Raw genomic sequence first — 25723 nt, 5'->3', positions numbered from 1 at the left:
GTGCTTATTTCCTGTACGCACTTCAGAGCAATATCGATCGCCGCAGCTAAGGAGTTGTTGATGAGGATGAATGAGGTATTCGAAACATCCTTCTATTTCAGTACAACGGCAGAAGAAAGCTGCTGCAGCGCCTTGAGCGTCGCTGCTTACCGATGCGTCCGTAAATAATTTAATATGGTCTCCATATTTTCTGATAAGTCTTGAAGAAGACGCATGACTACTTTTTGTAGGAGATCAATTGCGCAATTGACCTGTGGCTTAAGGAACTTTCTTTTCATCATGAAGGAGTCGGATACCAAGGTAAAGAACGAATCCGCTTTGATAGCTAGAGATTTATATTGCTTGGCGCGCAGGAGGCTTGTTTGTAAGGCAGTGTATCCGCTGTGTCCTTCTTTGGCTGCAGGCATTGTGTGTCGCAAAGAGCACAGCAGCCACCAAGCTCACGGCGCCCATGAGCAGGTAGTAGCCATCGTATGATCCCGAAACGTCACGAAATTGTCCTGCGAAGAGAATGCAGAAGACAAAGAAAAGCAAACGAAAACTTTGTTCAGGCGATGCGTTGTCGATTCATATCATTGTGTCGCGCGTACCTGTGAAGATTCGTGCTTTTTTTAGTGATATCAATCTGCTAAAGTAAGGCCACAGGAAAGCCAGCCATCCCACAACCTAACAAAATATAGCGATTTCTTTTTGAGAAAGACATTTAAAGCCACAAAGTTCCTTTGGACACGAATAACACGTCTAGTACCAGCCGCGTTGCACTATTCAGTGCCAAATAGAGAGGAAAATACTCTACGCACATCCCAATGTGCGAAACACTCACAGCACGCAAGCGTTTAACTTTATAGGCAACGTAGATGATTCACGTATTTGTGCAGCTATTATAGTCTAGGGAAACTCTGCGCACACGCATTTTACGTTAGAGTGCTGATTGGTAACAATGCAGTATTCGCATCGCTGCGCATGTGGGTTGAAGTTAGGTGCCCCCGTGAGGCCATGCCCCCTATAATATACGCCCAGAAAGCACTACCTTCTGGTTTCTGCTAATTACTCTCAATGAATACAAAATCTGTAGTTATCTTGTGTTGTCGCAGTTGAGGAGGGCGCATGACATATTGCCGCAGTAGTGCTTCCCTGCCAGGTGGCATAAGCTTAGTCGGAGCCGAAAAAATACCTAGTATATTGTCCGTACCGCGAATTTGACCCATTGTTTGACGTTATTTTTACTGAATATATAGAAATATAATATATTCGGGTATGATGGGTGGAAAAGCAAGCGTCGCGCTCTAAATAAGGCATAAAAGGGGTAGACAAAAGTGCAGCGATAACTTAGGGCAATGATTTACTCCGGAAAAGGATACGCGTCAGGCGAGTGCTATACTAGATAAATGGGAGCGGCAAATCACCAGCAGCGTTACACACCAGCACACAAAACCTGCGGAAACATCACGCAGATTTCACGCATTGTGGGAATCGATGCAAGTTAAGCATTCTTACATCGATTGTTGAGGGGTTGTTGTGAGCTATTGTTTATAACCTCCGAAAAGTTTAGCGTTGCCCCCTGCTTCACACGACAATTCGCATCGTGGCAGAGGTAGTAAACTTAAATTGAATTATGGGGTTGTACGTGCAAAAACCACAATCTTATTGTAAGGCATGCCGTAGTGGCATGCCTGACAATAAGATGACTTCGGTTTACTTTTGGCACCGTGGAGTTCTTTAACATGCCATTAAATTTAAGTATACGAGTATTTTTTTTTATTTCGATCCCATTGAAATGCACCTGCAGCAGTCAGGATAGAACCCGCGACCTCGAACAGAGCCCTAGGCGCAAAGCTGTAGTGGCGGGTACAGAAGTATTGATTTGACTTGTGGGTCACTTCCTTAGTGCCGGCTAGACGCTACGGTGCTTTAATGACGTTTTGCGTCTGCACGACCTGCGTCTGCACGCCCTGTGTCTGCACTCCCTGCGTCAGCTGTCCTCTTGAGAAATTTACGCAGTATTTATATTCATAAATAGAAGAAACATACCGCATCGTACCTTTAACCTAAATTTACCTAGTGGCCCACAGCCACTGTCGTGTTGAGTAGCATCGTTTCGTTGCCTTCTTACGACACCTTTTCTTTCTGCCGCCCACTTCCAATGTATGAAAACTGGCATTGAGAAGTGGCAAGGGCAGTTATTCACTCTTTTTCGGACCGTGCTGGTTCTACCTGTCCTGTGCCTGTTCTTCCTACTTCATCTTTATCTTGCTATCATCTAGCCAATACTATGTTATCTATTTTCCCCGTGAACTGTTGCACGCGAGCGCTAAGGTGAGGGGCTGCACTATTGCTATTGCGGCGCTTCGCGGATGATTAAAACTGTTACAAGATTATTATGTCAATACGCTCCAAAGGGCATTGTAGGGGCACGATGAACAAGTGGAAAGGAGTTACTTGAGTTGCCTTTTCTCTCTGCCCCGCTCTTGCCGTTTATAAGCGCGTTCTGAACTCTCAACCACTTCTCGACACGCCGTCTAAGAGCAGTAGCAAAGTCAAATGAAGAGACAAGGAAAGCTTCCGTTTAAAAATAGACGACCTGCTCTTAATTGGCCACGGTGTGTATTTCCCTATACGACATGCGGCCATCGGAAGGAACATTGTCGGCTCGCAAAGAGGCAAACGCGCTGCAAGAACAGCACGTTCCTTATGTAGGAGTAGCACATTCTCAAAGGCAGTCTCAGCCTTACGCTTTAGTGATGATGGATCTTCGTATCAGTATTGCAAGCTCCAGGACACTGATTATTAAGCAATATGCAAAAAGTTACTGGCAGTTCTGTGGCACGACTACCTATGGCGTATATGGTGCGTCATCCGGACCAATGGCTTTCACACGTCCTTATACTCAATACCTTCCACGAAAATACCTTCAGGAGGCCTGGTGATAGGGACGCTGTTTGAAGGCCGTCTTCAGGAAGATTTACAAGTAACTATCGGTGAATTGAAATTCACCAACTTTACTGTCTCTGCGATATCGATTTAATGACCATGCGTATATATTTCAGCCCGAGATATCTTTCTTCTCAGTAGTTTCTTACGCCATGGCGCTCCACGCGTCCTTTTCAGTGGCCGGGGCAAGACATTTCTTTCTAACGCACGCAGCAGTGTTTTTGGGACCTCTAACACTATTTAAAGAAAAAAAGCACCTCCAGTGACCACCACCATAAACAACGGCTCGACCAAGCACTTTCATTGCACACTAACCAATACGATCCTTATTTACATCGAGCCCGATTACAAAAACTGACACGTCATCCTTCCATTCATCTCATTCGCTTCACAGCACACGCGTACAACGCACCACCCGCCATTCTCCAATTTTCGTTGTCTATCGTCGTTTCGCCTTCGTCTGTCCTCGATACTACGTCCTTTTCGGCCTATGTACCAACCGTATCCTTCAGACGAACAGTTCGTCTGAAGAATTGCACATTGCCGCTAATGCACGCGAAGTAATCATGCGACGAAGTTCTACTCTGGATGCCAGTGCCGTCGCCTGGTTACTGTGAAAAGCTCCGAAGCCGTTTGCTCGGCCAGTGTAGGATCCAGGATCCTTGCGCAAGCATGCCCTTTGAGCTATCTCCTTTCTCCTCTCTCTGCTTCAAGAGACCGTTGTTATCACGGAACATAAATCGTGCAAATCTCTCACTTGAAGGTGTTCATTCGGCGCGCCTTCTCTACCTCTCACGCGTCCAGGCTGGCTGTTTTCGACCCGGAGGAAAAATTTGTGTGTACATTCTTCATGAGTGTCCTCAACTTTATCTGTACGCATTCTGAGGGCTTAGTTCACCGTCTCTTTTTCTTTTTTTTTGATTTAAGGGCGAGGTCAGGAAGTTCAAGAATAACACAGCTGCCTCAGAATACTTGGACACCATAAAAGTAACGCAGATGGTTATCAAACTGTTTTCTTCGCCCGTAACTGTACGTCTAATTAAAGTTGGATCATTTACACTGTTCGCGTTAACAAATGGTTACGATATTGACACAGGATGCGCCGGCATAGCTGTATTGTTCTTTACAGCACCATATTAAGATATTCTTTAAGCGATCACTTATCACCTTATTTGCTATTCTGCCAAGTTCGCAACTTTCCACCTGTCCGCAGCAAATTCGAAAAATCATGCAGATAGTAGTTTAAAAATAGTTTGACACACTAAACGTATGCTCTCTTCCATCCCTCAGCTACCATATTGCCCTCCTCCCCTCTCGACTTTCCAGCTTTTGCCCAAGTCCCTTGTCAGTTGTGCTCCGTGGAAGAGCCTGGAAAGAACACCTTGTCTCGGATCAAGCGCCTTTGGATTATTAGTGAATGTGGCACAGCCTCTTCGCTAGGCGCATAAATTACTTCATCAATCGGTTGCATCGCGCAGGAACAAGACAACGCATTATATTTTTTGTTAAAGATTCTCGCTAAATAATATGGACCAGTTGCACTTTATGCCACAATTCACGGAATTCCGCATGTACATCTCTCTGTTTTTCAAAATGTTTGAAAGGCGCATCACCACTCCGCATCGACTTTGATCGTCGCGCAAGTCTCTTGCAAGTGCTGGTCAAGCACTTAAGTATATTATGCACAATATCTGTGTTTCCTATCCTTAGCAACTCCATACATTCGTTCTCGCGCTTTATCGTGACCCACTACTTTTTTCGGCACATCCATCTAAGGAAATCCAGGTATGCATCTACTGCCAGCCATGTAAACATCAACTTTTACTTCCGCCTGCTTGACAGAAACGCAGGGTTCTAAAGATGCCGGCTAGATGAGGTGAACCGTCTTCTAGGCATCCTCTAAATGCTGCTCTGCAGAAGGTACAAAAAATTTTTCCGTATATCACCAGGCCTCTTGATATACCGTGTGCCGGAAATGTTTCCTGTGGAACGCGGTTGTGGTTGCACAGTATATAAACCTACATCAGGGTCTTTAAATCACCCGCACGTGGTTGATATAGCAATAAAAAGACGCCTAGGTTCCGATACATGAGAGCTGTTCGGCCTTAATGGTGCATCCCGAGAGAGTTATAGCGCCAAAACGAGAGACGGGCATAGGAGGTGAGAGAGTCAATAGAGCTGGTGTGTCTCGATGGGCTTTGTTCTTGCGCTGTTATTCGGTACTGTTAACGTCTGTCGAAGAAAAATGTGTTTTTGCAATCATAGCGGCCGCCATTGCGGTAAATTATGGCTAGGAGCGTTTCGGCTTCACAATGTTTGCGGGTATACATAACACGCCACTACAGAACAGTGTTGCTATATGTTTTCCGAAGGTGTCAACAACTCTTAAATATCCTACAATAAATGTCAGAATGTCGGCAACAGTTGTGACTTTTCACTACAGCCATACTGAAAAAAGCAAAAAAAAGAATATCTGTTGAAATTTGTTATGATGAAGGACATTTCCGCTCACCTAAAATTGTTGGGCTGACCAGAAACACCGGCGTCATAAAGATGCCGATGATGCCGATTGCAGCAGCCGTACGTTCGACGCCAAGGTATTCCGCAAGGAACACGTACTTGATGCATATTACGTATCCCTGCGACACTCCTGTCACAGCTGCCAGCGCAAAGATGGTCGAAGGGGTAGAAACATATGGCAATGCCACCATGCAGGAACAAGTGGTCAGGAAGCTAAGGGTGTACAGAAGTCGGCGCGTGAAGGGGGAAAAGTCTGCCTGAAGAGGCACCACCAAACGGCCCACAAGCTGACCAACCGCACTGAAGGTTATCAGGTGCTTGGCGCTGTCCAGGGCTATGCCTTTGTCGATGCCGTAGTCCACGATGGTCGCCGAGAATTCCAGGTACGTGTAATCTCCGACAACGACAGTCACCAGAAGAACGTAGAACGCTGGCGTGTAGAGTAGTGCCAGAGCTTGCTTTACGGTACAGCTCTCCAGTAGTACCTTCTTTTCTGGCAAATGTAGGCCTTGTAGTTCGTCTGGGCTTCCGCAAAAGAAAAAAAAATGAAGCATTAGAATAAATTTCTCACCTGCGTCAGCGAAATATGACGCGACGTCGAGAAAACAAGTCGGCCAAGTCTTTGATTTACAGGCTGTTCGGTATCGGTAGTGATTTCGGTATAGCGCAGTGCCCTAAACGTAGAACATCAAAGCAAAAATGCTTGCCACAAATGCTGACTCTAGGAAAACTGCAATGAATAAATGCAACTGCAATGAATAAAGTGCAATGAATAAATGTAATGCTTTCGCTGGTTCTCAAATGCATTTCGCCTTGAAAGCAGCGCCAGCATCAGTAAAAAAAAAATAAATAACCTTTTCCATCCGCGAAATCATGATTGGCCATCCTCTGGGTTATCATCTCGCTATGATGCTGGGTAATCTGTAAACTTTCTTAATAATACATTGTTTTTTCCCCCTCCGACATCTTGAAATCTGAGTCTCGCGAGCTCTGTAATTGATACCCTCTTTGCTGTACTTAGTTGCCTTTCCAAATTTTATTGCACTGTAAAAAATATAATAAAATCGTGGAGCACTATTTCTCATGTCTTACAATAGATGGCAACATTTAAAAATGAAATTCGGGTGCATGGATAATTCAAATATTACCTCCAAGAACCGTTCACGTACGTCTAGCAAATGCGAGTAGCCTAGCGAATGCTTTAATTTTATGCATACATCTCTGAACCATTGCGGTTTAAAAAGGAACGCTTGTTTGAATGTTTCTTGACGCTCGTGCTATAACGTCCATGAATTCACGCAGCAAGGGGTCGCATGCTACATGTCAACCTTAAATTTAGCTTTCACAGATGCGCTCTCAACTTCATAAAAACAAAGACTGTGTTTCTGTACTGGGCACCTACTGCAATCTCGAACCCCTCTTGTCGATGAATTTGTTTCTTCGCTTCCGCATCAACTAGCAATTTTTATGAGCAGCGGAGAAGCAGAACTTATTGTAAATATAAGAATTTACAAATATACCGTAATGAAAGCGAATCATGTCATTTTAAAAGCGTATACCAGTGGGCAAAAATATGGAGATAAAAGGGTCGTTGACAAATCGGTATTATTTCGTAATTCCGACGCGCAAACAGAAATTGACGAACGCACTGGAAATTTTGCCATCCTATATAACTTTAGACTACAGTCCCCGATTTTAGGTGACATGCCTTGGCGGAGACTATGAGTAGTTTCAACGCGTAATCCCTGGTCCTTATACTTGTTTGAGGCTGCTATTTAATGCTTGGTGTGGAGGATTAAACTCTTTTCATGGAAGTTGCATTTTATCCTTAATGCGATGTGCGCATTGTGTTTCCTTGAACGTTCCAGAAAACAAAAGTTGTAGATGTCGCTGCAGTAATACTAGCGCAATCGTGTCGCAAAAAAAAAAAAAGAAAAGCTTGTCTTAGTCGAGCAATGCAAGTGACGAGTCAACAGCCATACTACTGCCTACGTGTTCCGTTACCAAAAATCAGTGTGCTTTGCAAGGCACAATGTAGCGTAATCGTGAGTCGCTGCCCACGATGGTCTGAGCAATAAGTCCTCATGAATATTTTTGCGCCCAGTGTTTACCTCTGAGAAATGCAAGGAGTAAGTAGAGGGGTTGCGTTACCTTTGTTGGGTAGCGTTGTGCGCAGTGGTAGCCTCATAACGCTTTGGGTTGAGGCCCGCCTTCAGCAGAGGTTGGGACTTTCTTGGTTTCCAAGAACATCCGAGTTCCCGAGGATTCTTTGCTAGCATAACAATGGCGGTAGAGTTTAGAAGCACTCCGCCGTAGAGGAGCAGAGCTCCATCGAGGTCGTAAAGTTCCACGAGGTAAGCCAACACGAACTGGCTGATGATTGCGGATACCCCGTACGAAAGGAAGCCTAATGATGTTGCAATGGCGCGGTACTTCTCGAAGTGGAGAAGCGTGTATATGGAGGACGACGTGACGAAGATTCCATGACCTAAGCCTGCAAGGTAGGAGCAGCAGCTCAGTAAACATTTAGGTGATAATTAGACTGACTAATTAGCTCGCGAAATAACTGACCGAGTAGTAAATTTGTAGAGTATCTATGAATGAAAGAATTCATCAATGTTGTTCGGGTGTAAGTGCACCACTTGCCGTATAAGAATGCTTTTGCCATTACGCATTTTCTGACCACTTTCTGGTTGTGTGATACCTTAGGGGCATCATACTGTTAGGTAGGAGTATGGGATGGATGTACCCATAAGCCTCAGCAACCTTCAGAAATCAAGAGAAGTGCTAGCCAGACTAATTGCCTAATTAATGCAGGTTCATTACGCAGATTATATGGTTGCTCAGAAACATTGCAAAGTTCCCCTAGCCGCAAACCTCTAAGGTAGGCCTCTGTCCCGTATGCTTAGAACATGTCTCTTCCGAGGTGTTACTAGCTTTAGTACAAGTTGTGGCCATTCTTCTCATACGTACGATTATAAAATTCGTAAGCTTAATGTACCGCATTTGCCTTAGCTCCTAATTTTGACATAAGTCGTCAATTACGGCGATGACCTGAACTGGTATTGTTTCTCATTATTCTCCTTCTATCCTCGTTATGTGCATAGGCTATCAGTTTCTTACCTCACGAACATGATGTTACGCGAAGGAAGAGGCGTGCGTCTATTCACAGATAGCTTTTAATGGCTGAGCCAACAAGCGTAGAGCAGCGATAACACTAAACTCTTCTTCGACGTCTCCAAGGCCACCATCAGCGTACTCTTCTTCCCACATTACTGACTGTGACATCAGTTCCGTCGGAAAAAGCACTTTATTGATGCGGCTCATCGGTCTAACAAAGGTAAGGTTTGATACGGCTGACGTGGATTATGCCAGAGAGAGGTGAAGGCACGGTGGCATCCAGCGGAGACACTTCATATGTGACAGGGGTCACCTGGCGAAGGATGCGGTAAGGGCCATAGTATCGTGAGCGGAATTTCTCCGGCAGATCAACACGCCGAGTTGGATACCAAACTAGCACAAAAGCACCTGGTTCGTAGTCGAAGTCGTGATGGCGCTGGTCGTAGTGGCAGTTTTGACGTGTTGTGTCGCTGTGGCTATGACATCCCGAGTGTACTCTGTCGGCGAGTCGAGTGTCTTCGAAAGGAGAGTCTCGAAAGACAAAGGCGGCTCACGGCCGAAGAGGATATAGAAGGGTGAGTAGCCAGCTGTGTTGTGGCGCATAGCAATGTCCCAGTCGCGATGATTGGGGGAAACATACAATGCTAGCATGTCAGTTAATGTGCGATTTAGGCGTTCGGTAAGACCGTTAGTTTCAGGATGGTAAGCCTAGGTAAGTTTGTATTTAGTGTAACATGATCGAAGTAGGTCGTCTATGACTTTGGCAAGAAAGCATCTTCGGCGATCGTTGAGAAGTTGACGAGGTGCACCGTGGTGTAAGATAACGTCGTGAAGCAAGAAGTCAGCGACGTCTGTTGCGCAGCTGGTCGGTAGGGCTCCATAGTAATGGCATAGCGAGTTGTATAGTCCGTATCAACGGCAATCCACCTATTTCCGTCATTTGATATAGGGAATGGTCCGAGAAGATCAACGCCAACGCAAAAAACAGGGTCGGTCAGTATACCCAAAAGCTGCAGTAGAGCGACAGGATGCACGACTCACACGTGGCAACATAGCGCCCGAAGGAGTGGTTGAGAAAGGGCCAGAAAAACCGTCGCCGAATTCGGTCATAGGTCTGCGTGACGCCAAGGTGTACAGCGGTGGGAACGTCGTGCAGTTGCTGCAGTGTAATTTGTCGAAAATGAGACGGAATGACTGTTAGGAGCTCGGGCCCGTCGGGGTGCATGTTGCGGCGATACAGGATGCCATTTTGTAGCACGAACGTGTGAACGGATGGGTCAAACGGATCAGAGAGCAGGCGTTCGATAAGGGGCCGTAACGGTTCATCGCGTCGTTGTTCAGCGCCAATGTCTTGCAAGGCAGAGAGCGAAAGAACGCAGATCGGTGCGACATCCACTAAACCGTCCGGTACATCGACGGGATGACGAGACAGGCAGTCGACCAGGGCCGTAGCCAGGGGTAGGGGGGGGCTTATGGGGGCTTCAGCCCCCTCCCCTCTCCCCGAAATCTTTTCGTGCTGTCACCGCACCGCCGATCAAAGCAACCCGCGGCGCCGGAAATCATTCTGGATTTTGTCTAGAATGTCTTTTTCATGCTCGAAAATACATTTCATTGAGAAAATTGCAAACTCGGGCTGGATTTCGTGGCAACGCCCATGCACTGGGAGTCACACAACGCAAGCAGCCCTATCGGAACACAAAGTTTCAATGGCGTTTTGATGACAAACGGGCTCACCGCGGCATCTCGCGGAGGCCGCAGAATCTACGGAGCGCATGGATATTTATTCCGAAACTTTATGGGTATAAATCTTATAAACTTTTGATGTGAAAGGTGCATTGACATTTCCAAAGTAGTGCTTTAGATTTTCAATTGCGGAACTTTGGGGGTCTAATGTTGTTATATACATTTGACGCCAAAGGTGCATTGACTTTCCTAAAATCTTGCATTGGAACATACAACGGGACAAGCCAAATCAACACACTATCAGACAAGTTGACAAAGCACGCAGCGAGGTCCGATGAGACGAAGCATTGTGGTGGTTCATTTGTGCCGTCATGCCACATAAAAAATATCATTTTTTTTCACATACACCAAAGCATCCATGTTAAGACACTAAAGCCAGCCAAGGTAACTACGTTCTTATTTATTTTTCCTACTTTGACTTTTATTCGCGAGGACGCATTGAGCGTCTTCAATTTTTTTTGGTATTGGTACCCTACCCGCGGGCTTCAAGAGCCAGCCAGAGCGCATACGTTTTCCTCGTGTTGCCCTGACCACCGCGCGGCGCACTTCGGTGCGTGTTCGGTTTGCTCTAGCCGAGTGAATTTTCGCCTGGCAGAGTTTTAGACGCTTTCTGGCTAGCAGACGAGAAAAAGAAGCAATGGTCGCTCGCCGCCATCACTGTGGGGACTCAACGGATTGCACCACGTTCGCTTGAGGGCAACCTCTCCGGAAAGTCTTGGCTCGCCGGTATAGGATACCGAGTATTATGCGTATGGTTCTCTGTGGACCAAGCGTCTCACGTTTTGTTTCTCAATATTCCTTTGGTTGCCACATTAGGGGCGCAATGTAGGCATTCAATTGTGGCCAACATATTTTCCTTGGGGTTTTTTAATTTCGGTGCCCTCGCCCCACAAAAGGAAAAAAATACATTGTTGCGGCGCAGCGAATTGTTGCACGGTGAAAGTTCGATTTCGTTACTTCTTCCTTCGCGGAAAGTATTGGGCCACGGGACACTTCAGTTGCCGGATACTCTTATAATATTATTGCGAGAGCAATTATATGAACACTCCAAGCGCATTCCTACCGTCATCATCGCCCTCATGTTTCGTATAAAGTCCAAGGGCAATAACATCTTTACCGAGCGCCGCATGCTGTATGTGCGAGTGAAAGCCACGGGAAGGGGGGGCTGCAATGGGTGAGCCAACGATGGTGACTCAGTCTTGTGTGCGCAAAGGAGAAAAGCGGAGAGCAAGCTATCATCTTCCGTCGAGCGCGATACATCGGGGGGAGTGGATGGCATGTGGGCGGTATCTAGGATTCTGTGAATCCGTGATTGCGACATGCTTATTTGCTTCGTTTGACGCATTATACACTTTTCTTAGATACGTACATTTATTGGAGACTTATACGTATATTTAAATATCTTGTTGGGAGGTTTTGTGTATACGTTCAGCGAACTTTGTTTCCAGTGACATTTCTTTGTCCTTTATCAAGTTCTATCTGCGCATTTGTATATCCCATTGCATCTTTGCATTTCTAATGTACGAGGGCGAGTCAAATGAAAGTGAGCCTACCCACCTCGCGCAATAATGGTTCGGTTCAGTATCCGCGAGACATTTGCATAGAAGGGAGGGATGTCTCATTTACAAAAGTGACACGCAGGTGTGAGGATAAAGGTTGTGTAATGCGCTCATACAATCGGCTGAACATAGTAGCGTGACATATTGGAAACTCCAAAAGAAATATGTGGAACAGCGTGGTGCCGTGTAGTTTTTGACTGCTGAAGGTATGTCGTAAAAAGAAATTAGTCGCCGTATGGCTGCCGGGCACATTGAACATCGCATTTCATTGGCCACTGTGAAGCGTTGAAACAAACGGTCCAAAGGAGAACGTGAAAGTTGCAGAGGCGATCCAAAACGGGACTAAAACTATCGTGAAATCAACCTTAACAAAATTGCGAAAGTTGGGGAGGTGATGAAACAAGAACGGAGGATAAGCATCGACGAACTGGCAGAGCGTCTGAACATCAGTCAGGATTCGGTTCACGCCATAACTCATGAACATCTCTGTCATCGGCTTTTGTGTGCGCAATGGATGCCCAAGATTTTGAACCACCGCCAGAAGACGGAGAAGTTCGGCGCTGCCTTGAATGGTCTGATCCGGTATCACAATGAGGGTGACGACTTTTTGTCTGCAATTGTGATCGGGGACGAACCATGGTGCCTCTACTACGAGCCTGAAACACGACGGCAAAGCTTACAGTAGAAACATTCGAATTCACCACGTTCAAAGAAAGCAAAGGCCATAATTGCCGCCGGAAAGGTGCTGACTTTTTTTTTCGATCGTCAGGGACCATTACGGATAGAATTTGCTAAGTTTTGAGAGTCTATCAATTGTTTCCGATACTGTGAAACGCCGGAACGGCTGCGTGTTTCAATCAAGAAGAAACGATGTGGAAAATTGACGAATGGGGTCATATTGTGTGTGTGTGAAGTGATATTTAAAGAGATATGGAAGAGATAAATGCAGTGCCGTAACTGTTTTTCACAGGAGGACACCTCAACAACACTGCACGGGGAAAGGGGTATGGGGAGAAAAAGATGAAGGAGATAGAGACCGGAAGTAAAAAAGGAGAGAGAGACCGGAATAGTAAAAAAATGTACCGAAGCGTTTCCGGGGCCTACAGCCGCGCTCTGAGGTGTGTTGCTTCACAGAGTTCCATGAATGCCGAAAATTCACGCTTGGTGATGGAGCTGCGAGCATGGGGAAAGAATAGGCAATGCAGGTTGGTGGATGGCAGGCCACATCGGCGGTAGGAGGCGTACAGAGCCTCCCTTTCGGTCCCGAAGCCGGGGCAGTGAAGCAGAAGATGCTCCAGTGTCTCCACGCCGTCACAGCTACCACACGCGGGGCTGCCGGATCCCATGAGCCTGTGTCTTGTTCCACGACAATGCTTGTACCCACATCGCTGATGTATTTAATACAAAACTGGCAACGTTCAAGTGGGAAACGCTGCAACATCCGCCACACAGCCCAGACCTGTCGCCTTGCGACATCCACATTTTGGGGCAACCGAAACAAAAAAACAGCTCCAGGGAATCGCATTCGTGTCGGACGATGACATGAAAGAGTCAGTTGCAGACTTTTTGAAGCAGCAACCCAAGGAATTTTATCAGACCGGAATCACGCATCTCCTTAGTCAATGGGACAAATTTCTAAATGCTCATGGAGACTACTTTTAAATAAAGTACCCCGTTCGTAATATATTCGCATTGGCTCACTTTGATTTGACTCGACCTCGTATATTTTGCAGAACTCCTGCTTTTTACGCGTGCTCTCTGTTGCGACTATAATTTCGGTGCAGTTACTCACGATTCACGACCGGTGACAGCTGCTCCTGCGTAATACATTGGAACAAATGCCAGCGTCATTGATATTTTGCACTGGCCGTTGCATACGTACGTGAATGTAAACATGGTTCTTGAATGACAAAGTTTCATTAACATATTTGTCCTTAGCTTGTTCATTTGATGCCCTTTACATTTTTCATATCAGTGGCATGCACTGCTTTGTGGTTTCAAACTGATATAGTTCTAAAGTTCGTGTGACATTTTCTTTACTTAATAAACAGACAAAAAACATGGAAGCATTGATATCAGTTATGTTGGACACAATTTTTGACACATACGAGTATATTCTTTTATGAAGAATAATATATTTTACTTGTTTTTACGGTGCGTAGCGTTCAAGAATTCGTTTGCAGTAACTTTGGCAATGGTAATGCAATTATTATTCATGTATTTGATCCCTCGACAAATTGTTTAAGAGGAATCGCATTTATTGAAATTTGTTGCACTTGAGAGAGAAAGTTAAATTGTAGTGTCTGTTGGAAGCGGAATTTCTGTTTAGGGCCTGAATTTTCTTTAAAATATTTCGGAAATTTTGAAAGTTCGGAAAACATAGGAGCACGACATTTACAAACAGCTCTGCATCAAGAATAGATATCGCGGTTCCGTCAACGGCATCTATTATAACAGTCAAAGCGGACAAATTTGGTATGTCAATTTGTATCTTACGTGAATTGGTTACGTTGCGTACGAGGGTTTTGCAAAAGCCGTGTTTCCATAATACTAAATGTTTTAGTTTCATGTGTAACGTATAAATTTCGTCCGCTGTAGATGTGCTATTGATGAAATTCACAGACTTGTGATATCATTTTTTATTGTTGAGTTACAGAGTTTTAAACTTGATGGTTTTGTTTCCTGAACATTTGCCATGTTAGCCAATTTTTAATAAAAAAATTGACAACCTAAATGAAAAATTCGAAACCAGCAGTCACTAGAACCCCCACCTCTCTCCTCAAGTTCTTTCTTTTATATGCAACAAACTTCGTCAAATTTGGTGCAGTGGTTGCCGAGAAAAACGAATTTCCCTTCTACATGTATTTAGACAGGAGCACCCGAGCTAAAGCTTCCTCTTACGGAGGTTGCCGAGCTGCAACGTAAGCCCCCCACGAACGAAATTTCTGGCTACGCCACTGCAGTCGACGTCCTGATGTAGAGGACCCAACTTGTAGACCACAGTGTATGTGTATTCCTGCAGCCGTAGGGCCCAGCGACCGAGGTGTCCGGTGGGATCCTTGATGGAAGAAAGCCAACAAAGGGTGTTGCGATCGCTTGCAACTGTAAATGGTCGACCATATATGTAGGGTCAGAATTTACCCACCGCCGAAATGAGTGCGAGACACTCGCGCTCAGTAATCGAGTAATTGCGCTTGGCCGGAGAGAGGTGACGGCTGGCGTAGGCGATAGCGCGGTTGTGTCCACATTAGCGTTGACCTAAAATTGGTAAGTGCGGATTTCTGTCGGAGCGGAGGCGTCAAAATGGGCGAGAACAGGAGGTGTGGTGAGGAGCTTGATGAGCTACGAGAAAGCAGACGCTTGTTCAGAGCCCCTTGGCCGAAGACGGCGTGACAGATAGAGCGGAAATGTGGCATTCGTGTGACGGTGGCCACCGGGCAAGAGGCATGCCTCGAGGAAGTACTTGTGGGCACTGTCCGAAATTTAGGATAGGAAGACATGTCTGATTGTCCGCAACAGAAACGATGGTGTGTGGGAAGGATACATCGTGAGAAAGTAGGACTGAAGTCGCTGGAGTAAGAACATAGTCACCGTCAGGTACAGGTGGGCAGGAAAAACAGGGATGCAGGTTGCTGCTAGACATGGCAGGCGAATAAAATCCGCGGAACAAAGCTGGATTGGAGCTTGAGCAGGAAGGTCAACTGGGACAGGTAGGAGTAGGTCAAATTGTACAACACCGGCTGAACAGTCAATCAGAGCAGAATGGGCGGCCAAAAAGTCGAGTGTGAGGGTCACATTGTGAGGGCAACTTTCGAGCACACTAAACAAAATGGACGTGTGGCGACCGGCGACACTGCCACGAGCAGTAAATATTCTAAGTACAGCCGGGGTTCCACCGTCGGCGACCTGGAGCAGTCGAGTCGGAGCAGAAGTACTTTCTTCAAGCGTGGTCGAAGCTCCGCATTCATGATGGAAATTTGGGCTCCAGTGCCGATCAGTGCTGTAACGGGCAAACCATCCACGTCCACGTCCAGAAGGTTCGATCAGTAGGCAGAGTCAGCAGAGAAATTTTAGGCCGGGGTTCTAGAGCAGCGTCAATTCCAGGAGCTGCTTGAGTTAGTTTCCCTTCGGAGAGCGGCGACTGTAAGCTGGTGATGGAGAGCGATGCAGCTGGGGCAATCGGGAGCGGCGACTATGTGGTGATGGCGACTATGTGGTCGCGGTGGCTCGAGCGTTGTAAGGTGCATCTTCAACATCGGTGGAGAGTGATGGAGGGCGAGGATTCGGTGGGGAGCGGCGCTAAGCGGGAAAGTTTGGTGCAAAGTGGGCTGGCTAGGGTCTTCGACAGTGGCGAGAGATGTGGCCCACACGTCCACAGTAAAAGCAGATGGGCCTATCATCAGGTGTGCGCCGTTCCGCCGGGTTGCGATAGCTCGGATATGGACCCTACTGGCTCCGGTGAACAGGGGCAGAGGCAGCAGACGAAGCAAAGTAAGGATAGCTGGTGGAGCAGATGGACGGAAGACCCACACTGGCAAGTTCTTGGCGAATGACTGTCAGAATGAGAGACACAAGCGGCCGGGAATCGTCAAAGCACTGAGTCACTGGTGTGGCAGGAGACGCTGCTTCGATTTCTCGCCGTACGATACGATACGTAAGAAGTTCTCGCAGGAGGTAGGCTCACGCGTGGACAAATGTCTTCGCACGTCGATGAAGCTGCAGTATTGGGTAGACGCGTAAACAGTTGAACTATGCAGCGACTCTTCAGGTCTTCAAGGCGGCGACAATGGTTCATGATCTCATTGACCGTTCTTGTAAACAAGCAGGTTAAACTCGTCGTCCGCTTTGCCTTTTAAGACGTGGCTGACCTTGCCTGCCTCTGCCATATTGTTATTCACTTTGAGGCAAAGAGCGAGGACGTCCTGGATATACGCCACGTAAGATTCAGTGGACGTCGGTGCACGGGTCCCAAGATCCTTCTTCGCAGCACGTTGGCAGCCGATGGGCTTGCCGAACAAATCTCTAAGCCTCTTGTTGCACTGGTCCCAACTTGTAATCTCTTCGTGTGTCTCGAAGCAGACCCGTGCTGTTTTCTTGAAGTAGAATATAATATTAGCCAGCATAAGCCTGTTATCCCACCTGTTGCGTGCGCTGACCCATTCGTAATTCTGCAACCAGTCATCGACGTCAACGTTGTCAATCCCGGAAAACATGCCAGGGTCGCGAGGCTGGACCCGGATGACCGTCCATGGCGACGAGGGGCCGTGGTTGAACTCTCTCTTTCGGATGACATGGCGGCCAGGTTACGTCCACTGCGGTGCTCCGTCTTGCGCAAGTGATTACCCAGCAACTCCTCCAATGATGTTACGGGAAGGAAGAAGCGTGCGCGTATTCAAAGATGGCTTTTAATGGGTGAACCGTTAGCAGGAAAGGCCTGATATGGTGCTATTTATGAGCAGGAAAGGCATATAATACAATATTAATACATAGTTGGTAACTTCCTGAAGCAGCGAATCATGCGCATCGACAATGAGATTACTGGGCTATCGTTTAGTTATACAATAAATATTTTGTGTCTGCCACTTCTGCCATGGCAGTAAGCCTCGTAAAAATAATGCACTGTGCTAGAGGTCGAGGTTTAATACTGTGACACAGGCTTAGCAAAGTTCAAAGTAGTTGCAAAAACGGTGGCGTGATGATCCCTGTTCTCTCGCCAGAATAATAAAAACGTCGCACAATCTTTTTTTTTTGTAAAACTATTTTAGACGTCACTAACAGCCATGAACCTGCTATATTATAAATACTTATGGTGAGACACAGCGCATAAAAATCAACAGTGGAGTCCTCAAAATTTGTTTCTGGTCAAAAAAAGAAATAACAGCGCAATAAGGCACCTTTGCGATGGTTACAGCAGTCACAAGTGATCTCTCTGAGCACGCAAATCAAAATACCTATGATCCGATTTAATCTAGCAAGAAATGATGGATCAAGCTGACGTTTTTTTGAAATTATAGGACGCTATCTGAAGATATCGATTAAGTGAAAATTTAGACTACCGCTACTGTTTTTCCGTGTTAGTTTCTTAGATGGTGCTGAATTTATCACACATCATTGGTGTCACCATTCAATATCATATAGCAAGCTATCCTTGCTTTCGGCGCGTTTGTAAAAATGTCCTGTAACATGCTCCATTTTCAAGAGCACCTTTCAGCAACATGTGCTGACGTGTTGGATGATGGGCTAAGGCAAGCGGCTGCACTTAGAACTGGGCTAATTGTAGAGGAAGGGTACGTGATCGCCTCACAGCAGCTTGGCCTCACCCTAAAGATAGGCGTCTGGTATTCCGCGAATATATCCAACTTCTCCTTATTTTACGGCTACAAACAAAGTGGTAGTAACTTTGTTCAATTAGTCGGCAGAAAGTACCGTTTTCAAGTAATGTAGCGCCGCAGATACCGTCATACGTATGGAGCGCTATTTAAACAGTGATATGCATTACGAGAATATTAGCGCTACCCCTGCTTCATTGAGAAGGCGGCTGGGAGATTTAGTGTATGAAATGCAAGCGATAAATTAAAAACACGTGCAACACTCTTAATAGATAATATTTCTTACCGTGCATCACGCCAAAAGTCATTGTCATCCACAATATGTTCGATGCAAATGCCGACAAAACAAAAGCCGCTGAACATAGAATGGTGCTCAATAACACGATATAGTAGGTTTTGCTGCATCGTTGAAGGGCGTAGACTGCCAGTCCTGCAAAGCGAAGGGGATTATGTGACATTAAGACATAATTTCCTCCAGGAGGATTACATACAAGAACAGTATGTTATACACTCGCAGATACACATTTTCTGACAGTAAGTACCGACGTGAAAAGAAAGTATCTATCATAGCCGCTCTCCTATAACACTAAATATTCGTGCAATACGGGTACGTTTTATTTGAGGAAGTGTGGTGCACCACATGTGAGAAATTCTTCCCCAAATGGACTTGAAATGCATTAGTGTTATAGGTCAGATCCTCTCGGAGAGCTAGACGCGTGTTTGGTGGTATTGTAGACTTAATAATTGTGTATTGAGGAAGACATTTTGCCGATATATGTCATAAAATTGGCGTTAATGTTAGGATTTCTGTCAAGAGGAAGCTTTAACTCGGGTGCTCCTTTCTGAATACATACAAGTGCAGTATGTGTAAATAAATAAATAAATAAATAAATAAATAAATAAATAAATAAATAAATAAAAGGAGAATTCGTTTTTCTCGGCAGCCACTGTACCAAATTTGACGAGGTTTGTTGCATTTAAAAGGAAACTTTAAGATCTAGTGACTGTTGGTCTCGAATTTTAATTTAGGTGGTCAATTACTTATTAGAAATTGGCAAAGTTTGAAACTTTTTGGGAAACGAAACTATAAGGTTTCCAACTCTGTAACTCAGAAATCAAAACAATGTCAGAGTTCTGTGAATTCTATATAATAGTACATCTAAGGCCGACGCAACTGACATGTAACACATGAATCTTTAAAAAATCTAGTAGTGTGGAAATACGGCCTTTGCAGAACCCTTGTACACAAAGTAACAATTCATGTAAGATATAAAATGACATATAGAATTAGTCAGCTTTGAATTACCTAATAGATGCCATCTACAGAACCTCGATATTTGTTTTTCATAGAGAGCTATGAATTTGTAAACTTCGTGCTTCTACTCTTGCCAAGCTTTGAATTTTTTTTAAATCCTGTTAATAAAATTCAGGCCCTAAATAGAAATTTTGCTTCCAACAGTCACTAGACTTTAGCTTTCTCTCTCAAATGCAATAAATTTCATTAACATTGGTCCAGGGGTTATCTCTGAAAAACGTTTTTGCGTTTTACACGTATATAAATAGGCGCGTCGGAGTTGGGCCCGAGCTAAATCTTCCTCTCAAGGGCAGAAGATTTAATTACTCCTCGGTCTGAATTTAGAAAATGCAACACGAGCCATAGTGGGAATAACTTAAAGAGCCGGTGGATATTTTTTTAACTATCCTATTAAGACGAGAGATTTCTCTTCAAGATATTATCTGTTCTTCCGTAACTCATAAACATGTGGAAAAGTGCATTGGTGGCAGAATATTTTAGCTTAACTAAAAGAAAAAGAAAACATGCTGTATTGGCTCCCAAGCCGACGTATTTTCAACATTCGGTAACTCTTACGCGTGTCGAAAACAAGGACGCGCCCTCGAAGATCCTCCCGCTCAGTTACACTGGTGCTTAAATAATGCAATTCACTTTAAGTAACACGCTATGTGCACGCAATATGAAGCACCATGAAGGCCGCTGGCAAATCTTGGCAGTGCTTCCGCTTGGAGCGAAAAACACACCTGAAATGTGGCTCAGCATGGATGCGGTGCTTTTCGGCCAGGATGCCATCTCCCTCGTGATGTCGAACTTCTCCATGAAGAACACGAATAAGAGGCCGAACCACGACCACGGCATGCAGACAAGGAACGCTGCGGCGGCCATGGCCACCGGTATGTTCCAGCAGCTATCCATAGGGGCACTTTCACGCAATCGGTCTGCAGTTTCAAGAGCGGAAATTGTGAACAGCACATCAACATCTGCGCCACTGTGCTCTTTGTGTTGTAATTAACTAGGCTTCGGTGAAGCGATAGCGAAGTTTTGCGATATGAAACTTAGTATACTTTTGCAAGTGAGAAGAAGACTGGCGAAGGGACTGTTTAAAAGTAAGGTAGCTGATTAGACAACCGTGATCCACATACTTTTCCGAACGCCGAGTCATACCGTCAAAAGTCTTGTTGTTTCTGGCCAACAACTAAAATTGCTAAAAATACCGTGCATCCGCGACTTTAAGGTGGAGTAGCTATTATAGCCCCAGCCTGGGGACGACAATTCTGGGTAAATACGTCATATGCCGACACCGTTTTCTGCGTTTGTGTCATGATTTCATGCATAGCAAGAAATGCACACCAAGTTTTAAAAGAATACGTGCTGGCTGTAAATAGATACGTGATCTTCTATGGTCTTCATTGAACGTTGCCTGTGTCCTCTTCGATGTTGGTGTCGACAAGTTATCACGTCGTCACCGCAATAATATAGCTATTCACATGGCTTGGCAATCGCTGCGCATATGAACCATTTTGCGACGTGCCAGTGCTTTCTTGTTTCCGGAGCGAAATGTATTTTGTTGACGCAGAACGCACGGAACTACTGGCAGCGAGTTGTTACGCTGAACGCATCACTGCTTGGAGCATATCTGCGTCTATTGTTATTGAAGTATACGCAGGAGTAGCGAGCATGTTCCTTTTGTTGAAGTAATGAACTGCACAGAACTATGCTTCAACATTGCCGGAATTATACGGGGTCTGTCCTGAAAGTAACGAGGCCGAGTATATAAGAGACACTTTCTTTGACAAAATCTGTCTATGCCCCTAGTATTGTTGAAAATAAGAAACTTGGGCAGCGACTCCGCGAGCCCCGCCAGTTTCCCACTGCTTGTAGGCGTATCGTAAGTCCTTTTCTGCAATCTCGTAGACTACCTTCGTTGCTGGCCTTTGGGCGTCCTCCCCGACGTGGAATCTTTCGAATGCGCATTTCATCCTCCGAAACAGAAAGAAGTCAGAGACAGAGGACGGGCATGAATGGTGGCTGGTGAAGCGTGGTATACCTTCTCCGGTCAAAAAAAAATCAACAACTTCATGGCAGAGAGCGATGTACGCGATCTTTCAGAAGCCATGACATCGCGATCTATTTAAGCACGCGCAGAATGCCTTGCCTCCGCGTCTTTAAACTTCTACGCAGAAGCTTACATTTACCGTAATCCCGAAGGGAACAAAAAGCTTATTGACGATTCTTTTGCATTCATGGAACACGATCGGGGGCTTCCTCCACCGCGAGGTACTGTTTCCACGTTCGCTCCATTGTTGCCATAACGCAGCACCGAAACAGCGGTACACTCTGTACCGAGTTTACTCACTTTTCCTGCTTGAAGCCAACTGAGCTCGTTGTGTTGTGAAGCTAACAGCTACCCTCCCCGCCTTCGCCGACTACTGGTCTCGCGATCAAACGTACGAGCGCACAAAGCCACGACATGTCTATTTATTTTCAGGACAGCTACTGCATGTACGTGTTGCACCAACAAAAGTGGAGTGCTCGCTGGATATTTGAAATAAATTAGCAATGGTCTATTATATAGAATGTGCACGCATGTGAGCCCGCCACAAGACACCCACACAAATACACGCACATGAATAAGCGACAACCCTATCAATGTGCGCCCAGTTATTCAATTTTCTAGAAAGGAGTACGGAGAATATATATGAAAGAAAATAATGTTTAATTCCATACACCAACCCACACGCAGGTGCTCGTGAACCAAGCAGCGCGCAGGTACAAAGGTAAATATCCACCCGCCAACACGGATACGCGGAAGCGCCAGCAGGTTTAAGTACACACAAATACACATACATCCACGCGCGGGTAACGAGGTCAACTGTAGAACAAAAGCCAAGCAAAGGCCTTTGACCTGTAGTCGCCCTGTGCACATGCAGAATTTCCAGCTCGTGTAGCTGAATGGCTGGAAGCGTTATTTGGAGCGCAAAAAAAAAAAAAAAGCTGCGCGAAGATTGCTACCGCTTACGTATAATTTCGACCGTACCGGTTTGATTGGACGATGCGCGGTCACGAAGGATTGCTTTGATGGTTTCTCCTCGGTTTACCCCATTTGGGGGCTCTTCTGCTGTAGTGCAATCGCCCACCATAGTGAATCGTCGATGCTTGCACTGTGTCGTATTAAAAAAAAGTACATAAGAGCAGATTTTAAGGTGCCCGTTTGGATGAACAATGTTTGAGGAGAACAAACAAAACGCTTGTCGTGGAGGCTACGAAAACAGTTCGGAAAATTTGATTCACAGCGATTTGGGCCCCAAATACTGGTAAAAGTGCACAAACGGCATCTTCAGCCCATGGACGAAGCAAATTGATATAATGAGCAATACGAGAATGAAGAAATCACGAACATGTCAACCCATCAACTGGTACGTAGCATTAAGAGAAGAAACGCAAACTAAAACATTGGCCTAATTAGCAGCGAACGCGTTCACTGTGAGTCACGGAAAATGTCTCATAACATCCGCAAGCAAGTCGATTTAGGTATTATGCTGAACAGCGACGTTAAATCTGAGTAATTAGCAATTGCAATAACGCTCACATAACCTCCTCAATAACATGTCCTTACAATTTTGAAGGAGAGATCTCAAAATTTCAAGCAGTTGTATGAACAGGAGTGCTATAGTAATTTCGCGTATGCTGAAGTTACGGGCATATGTATCACTAAGACGCCTGAACCAGTTTTTCATACTCCTTCGGAGGACGCTAGCTTTCTTGAGTTGAAGTGCCTCGAAGGGGCTAGCATAATGCGTCTTCCTTCCAGATAAATTCGTTTGCTACTTGCAGCCTGTGTTTGTTTAAGTTATGCTGTTATATATGTGTCTGAATTGTTGGAAACAAGTCTTACGTTAGCTGTGCGTGGGCTGAAGCTTACATGACCAAATGCCCGAGTCTGTGTCTGGCAGACCCTTTGAACACTGTTATGTAATAGAAATATTCTATAGCAAATTTATGAATACGGGGCGGCTTACAATTTAGCCGTCGAGAAATGATGGAACGTTCAAAAACATACCTTTTACATGGACGGCAAATAGAGTCGGCGAAATAAACGAGCCATATTCCTATGGTTTACTTCCACTGGAAGGCGACATGTGCGTGCAGCTAATTTTACACTCGGAACGGGACTATTGTCGCGGATCGCACAGTGCAGCAGTCGAGAGAAAGATAAGCCGCGCGGCTCCTGCGAAGAGACCGTCGCACATACGTTGATAAAGGAGTCGCGTCGCACTAAAAGCGCCCGCGAGTTTCTAGTGGCCTCTTCCGGGAAGTTTTGCATTCATCACCTTTGCGACCTCTTCAAGCGCAGCGCGCCCTAGGCAACGTGGACGCAAACGCAACGACGAAGAGTTATCGCTTTTATCGTCAGCATATCTATATTCGCGAATAAAGGCGTCGGCAAAAGTTCTCGAACTGCTGCTGTTTCACGCCTGACACAGTGGCCGAATAAACAGAAATTTCCTAAAATGATTACTTGGCCTGATTCTATATGTTTGCTCCTATAAACTACAAGTCCTCAAATTTTCAGTAAGCAAATGGTCCTTTAGTCAATTTAAAAGCTATCTAGAGGCTGTTTGATCACTCGTATCGTCGAGAATGAAAATCGTGTGCAGAAATGAACGTGCCTTGTCGAGGTTATCGCAACGTAGCGATAAGTATGTAAGCGCTAAAACTTTGCTTCTTATGACCTTTCTATGTCCCTAGAAATCTACTAACAATTAGGAGAGCGTCGGTGCTTGCTGGAAACTAGGCAGAGTAAAAATTAGTGAGCGCTGGTGACAGAAACACCATTTGTGTTTTTATAGCATCAACCTGGTTTATTACTTTTCTTGTGAGTTCCCGCAGCTCATTTATACAGCCTTTTCAACTGGTTTTTCTGAAAGGATCAATAACGCTCGTATAAATAATATAAGGTTCCTTGGCGCGGCCATGTCATCACCGATTTCATGAAGCGGATTGCCTTGTGTTCCATCTTTTTCTTTATTTGAGCCTTATCTTGCTATGTTCGTGTGAAGTTTCGCTTATGTCTTCTTTTTTTCTTTAGGGCTCTTTCTGCTGAGTCTACTGGCAAGTCCGAGAAGTACCCCTGCTTCGCGTCGCTTCCTTGGAGTCTAGTGATCGAAGTCACGCTATTGTTTACTAAGTGCTCTTTGCACATGGCTATTGCTAATGATATAGTGAACATCATGAATGAATAAAATTTGCTCTTACGAGCAATTTAACGCAATAGATTTCTTTGAATACGGGTCGAGGACGGTTACTTTCATGTTGTTAGTCTTATCGTTACTCTCGCATCTTTATCAACAGCCTCGGGAGCAGGCGTGGATTGCCGCAGTCTCCCTCCGCTCCGTTCTCATTGTTGCTCTACACACATTCTGAGTACTTAGGCAACATAGCCAGCTTTGTCTTAATAAACGCTATTTTCATTAATCGAAAAGCAGCGAATAATGAGCATTCACTTGTAACACTCCAATTCTCGCGCCTTTATTTTATCCTCTGTCCAAATTAGGAGCTTCTGGAAACAGAGTGTAGTTGAACAGACGCCACAAGATGAAAGTAGTTACCGCAAAAAGCGTCTTCGCACGCGTAAAATGTATCCTATTCTGATAGGAATAATAAATAATTTGCACATGCGATTGCTATTTTTTACAATGCATAAATCTTTGCATGCGTAAACTATAGGTTACTCGGGTTAGAATTCAACAGACGTTCGTTCGTTCATTCGTTCGCTTGTTGATTCGTTCGTTCGTTCGTTCGTTCGTTCGTTGGTTCGTTCGTTCGTTCGTTCATTCATTCTGGTGGGAATAAAAACATAAAAATTTCCCGGCGTGTATGATACTCCCTAATGCACAATTTGAGCGCATGTTTTCATTTCGCGCTATACTGGGTGGCGCGGACAGCCTGCCCCGATCGGGACGTCGCAAATGGAGCGTAGTGCGGCGCGACTGCCTCTCTGACCTGGAGATCGCGAGAGGCAGCGCGTGGGTGACACGGGGGCACGATTCACCACAGCCGGCGCCGACGGACCTCACAGACGACGTATGGCACGGCTCGCGCTGTCTCGTAGTCATTGTCCCGACTACGTTTTAGAGCGCAGCTCTTTGGCGTCCGTTCCTGGGTTTCGCGTCGTCGTCGGCGTTGTCGTCGGCCTCGTAACCAGCTCCGCCCCCCTTTCATCCCCC

At 45.5% G+C, this 25723-nt stretch overlaps 1 protein-coding gene across 1 annotated transcript; it reads right to left on the bottom strand.

Moving 5' to 3' along the window:
• Positions 1 to 301: 301 nt before the first annotated feature.
• LOC126524643 (monocarboxylate transporter 12-like) lies at positions 302 to 23728 on the bottom strand. Its single transcript, XM_050172944.3, has 7 exons — positions 23557 to 23728; positions 22534 to 22657; positions 20240 to 20434; positions 18489 to 18632; positions 7603 to 7945; positions 5444 to 5976; positions 302 to 500 (listed from the first exon to the last, which is right to left on the bottom strand). The coding sequence occupies exons 2-7, from the start codon at positions 22634 to 22636 to the stop codon at positions 334 to 336; spliced, it is 1485 nt and encodes a 494-aa protein (XP_050028901.1). The 5' UTR covers positions 22637 to 22657; positions 23557 to 23728; the 3' UTR covers positions 302 to 333.
• Between the last annotated feature and the right edge of the window lie 1995 nt (positions 23729 to 25723).

The sequence above is a fragment of the Dermacentor andersoni genome, chromosome 3, assembly GCF_023375885.2.
Source record: "Dermacentor andersoni chromosome 3, qqDerAnde1_hic_scaffold, whole genome shotgun sequence".
In the NCBI taxonomy this organism is placed as follows: domain Eukaryota; kingdom Metazoa; phylum Arthropoda; class Arachnida; order Ixodida; family Ixodidae; genus Dermacentor; species Dermacentor andersoni.
Note: the sequence above shows the minus strand (reverse complement) of the source record. Positions and strands in the feature narration are given on the sequence as shown.

Bases quoted from the DNA above. Each gene is read 5' to 3' on its own strand.
- LOC126524643 (XM_050172944.3), bottom strand. From the start codon at position 22,636: ATGGTGGGCGATTGCACTACAGCAGAAGAGCCCCCAAATGGGGTAAAC. The intron at 7,946-18,488 runs GTAAGAAATATT...CCTACCTTGCAG, and splicing joins GACTTTTGGCGTGATGCACG to GCTTAGGTCATGGAATCTTC. The intron at 5,977-7,602 runs GTAACGCAACCC...CTTTTGCGGAAG, and splicing joins CACAACGCTACCCAACAAAG to CCCAGACGAACTACAAGGCC.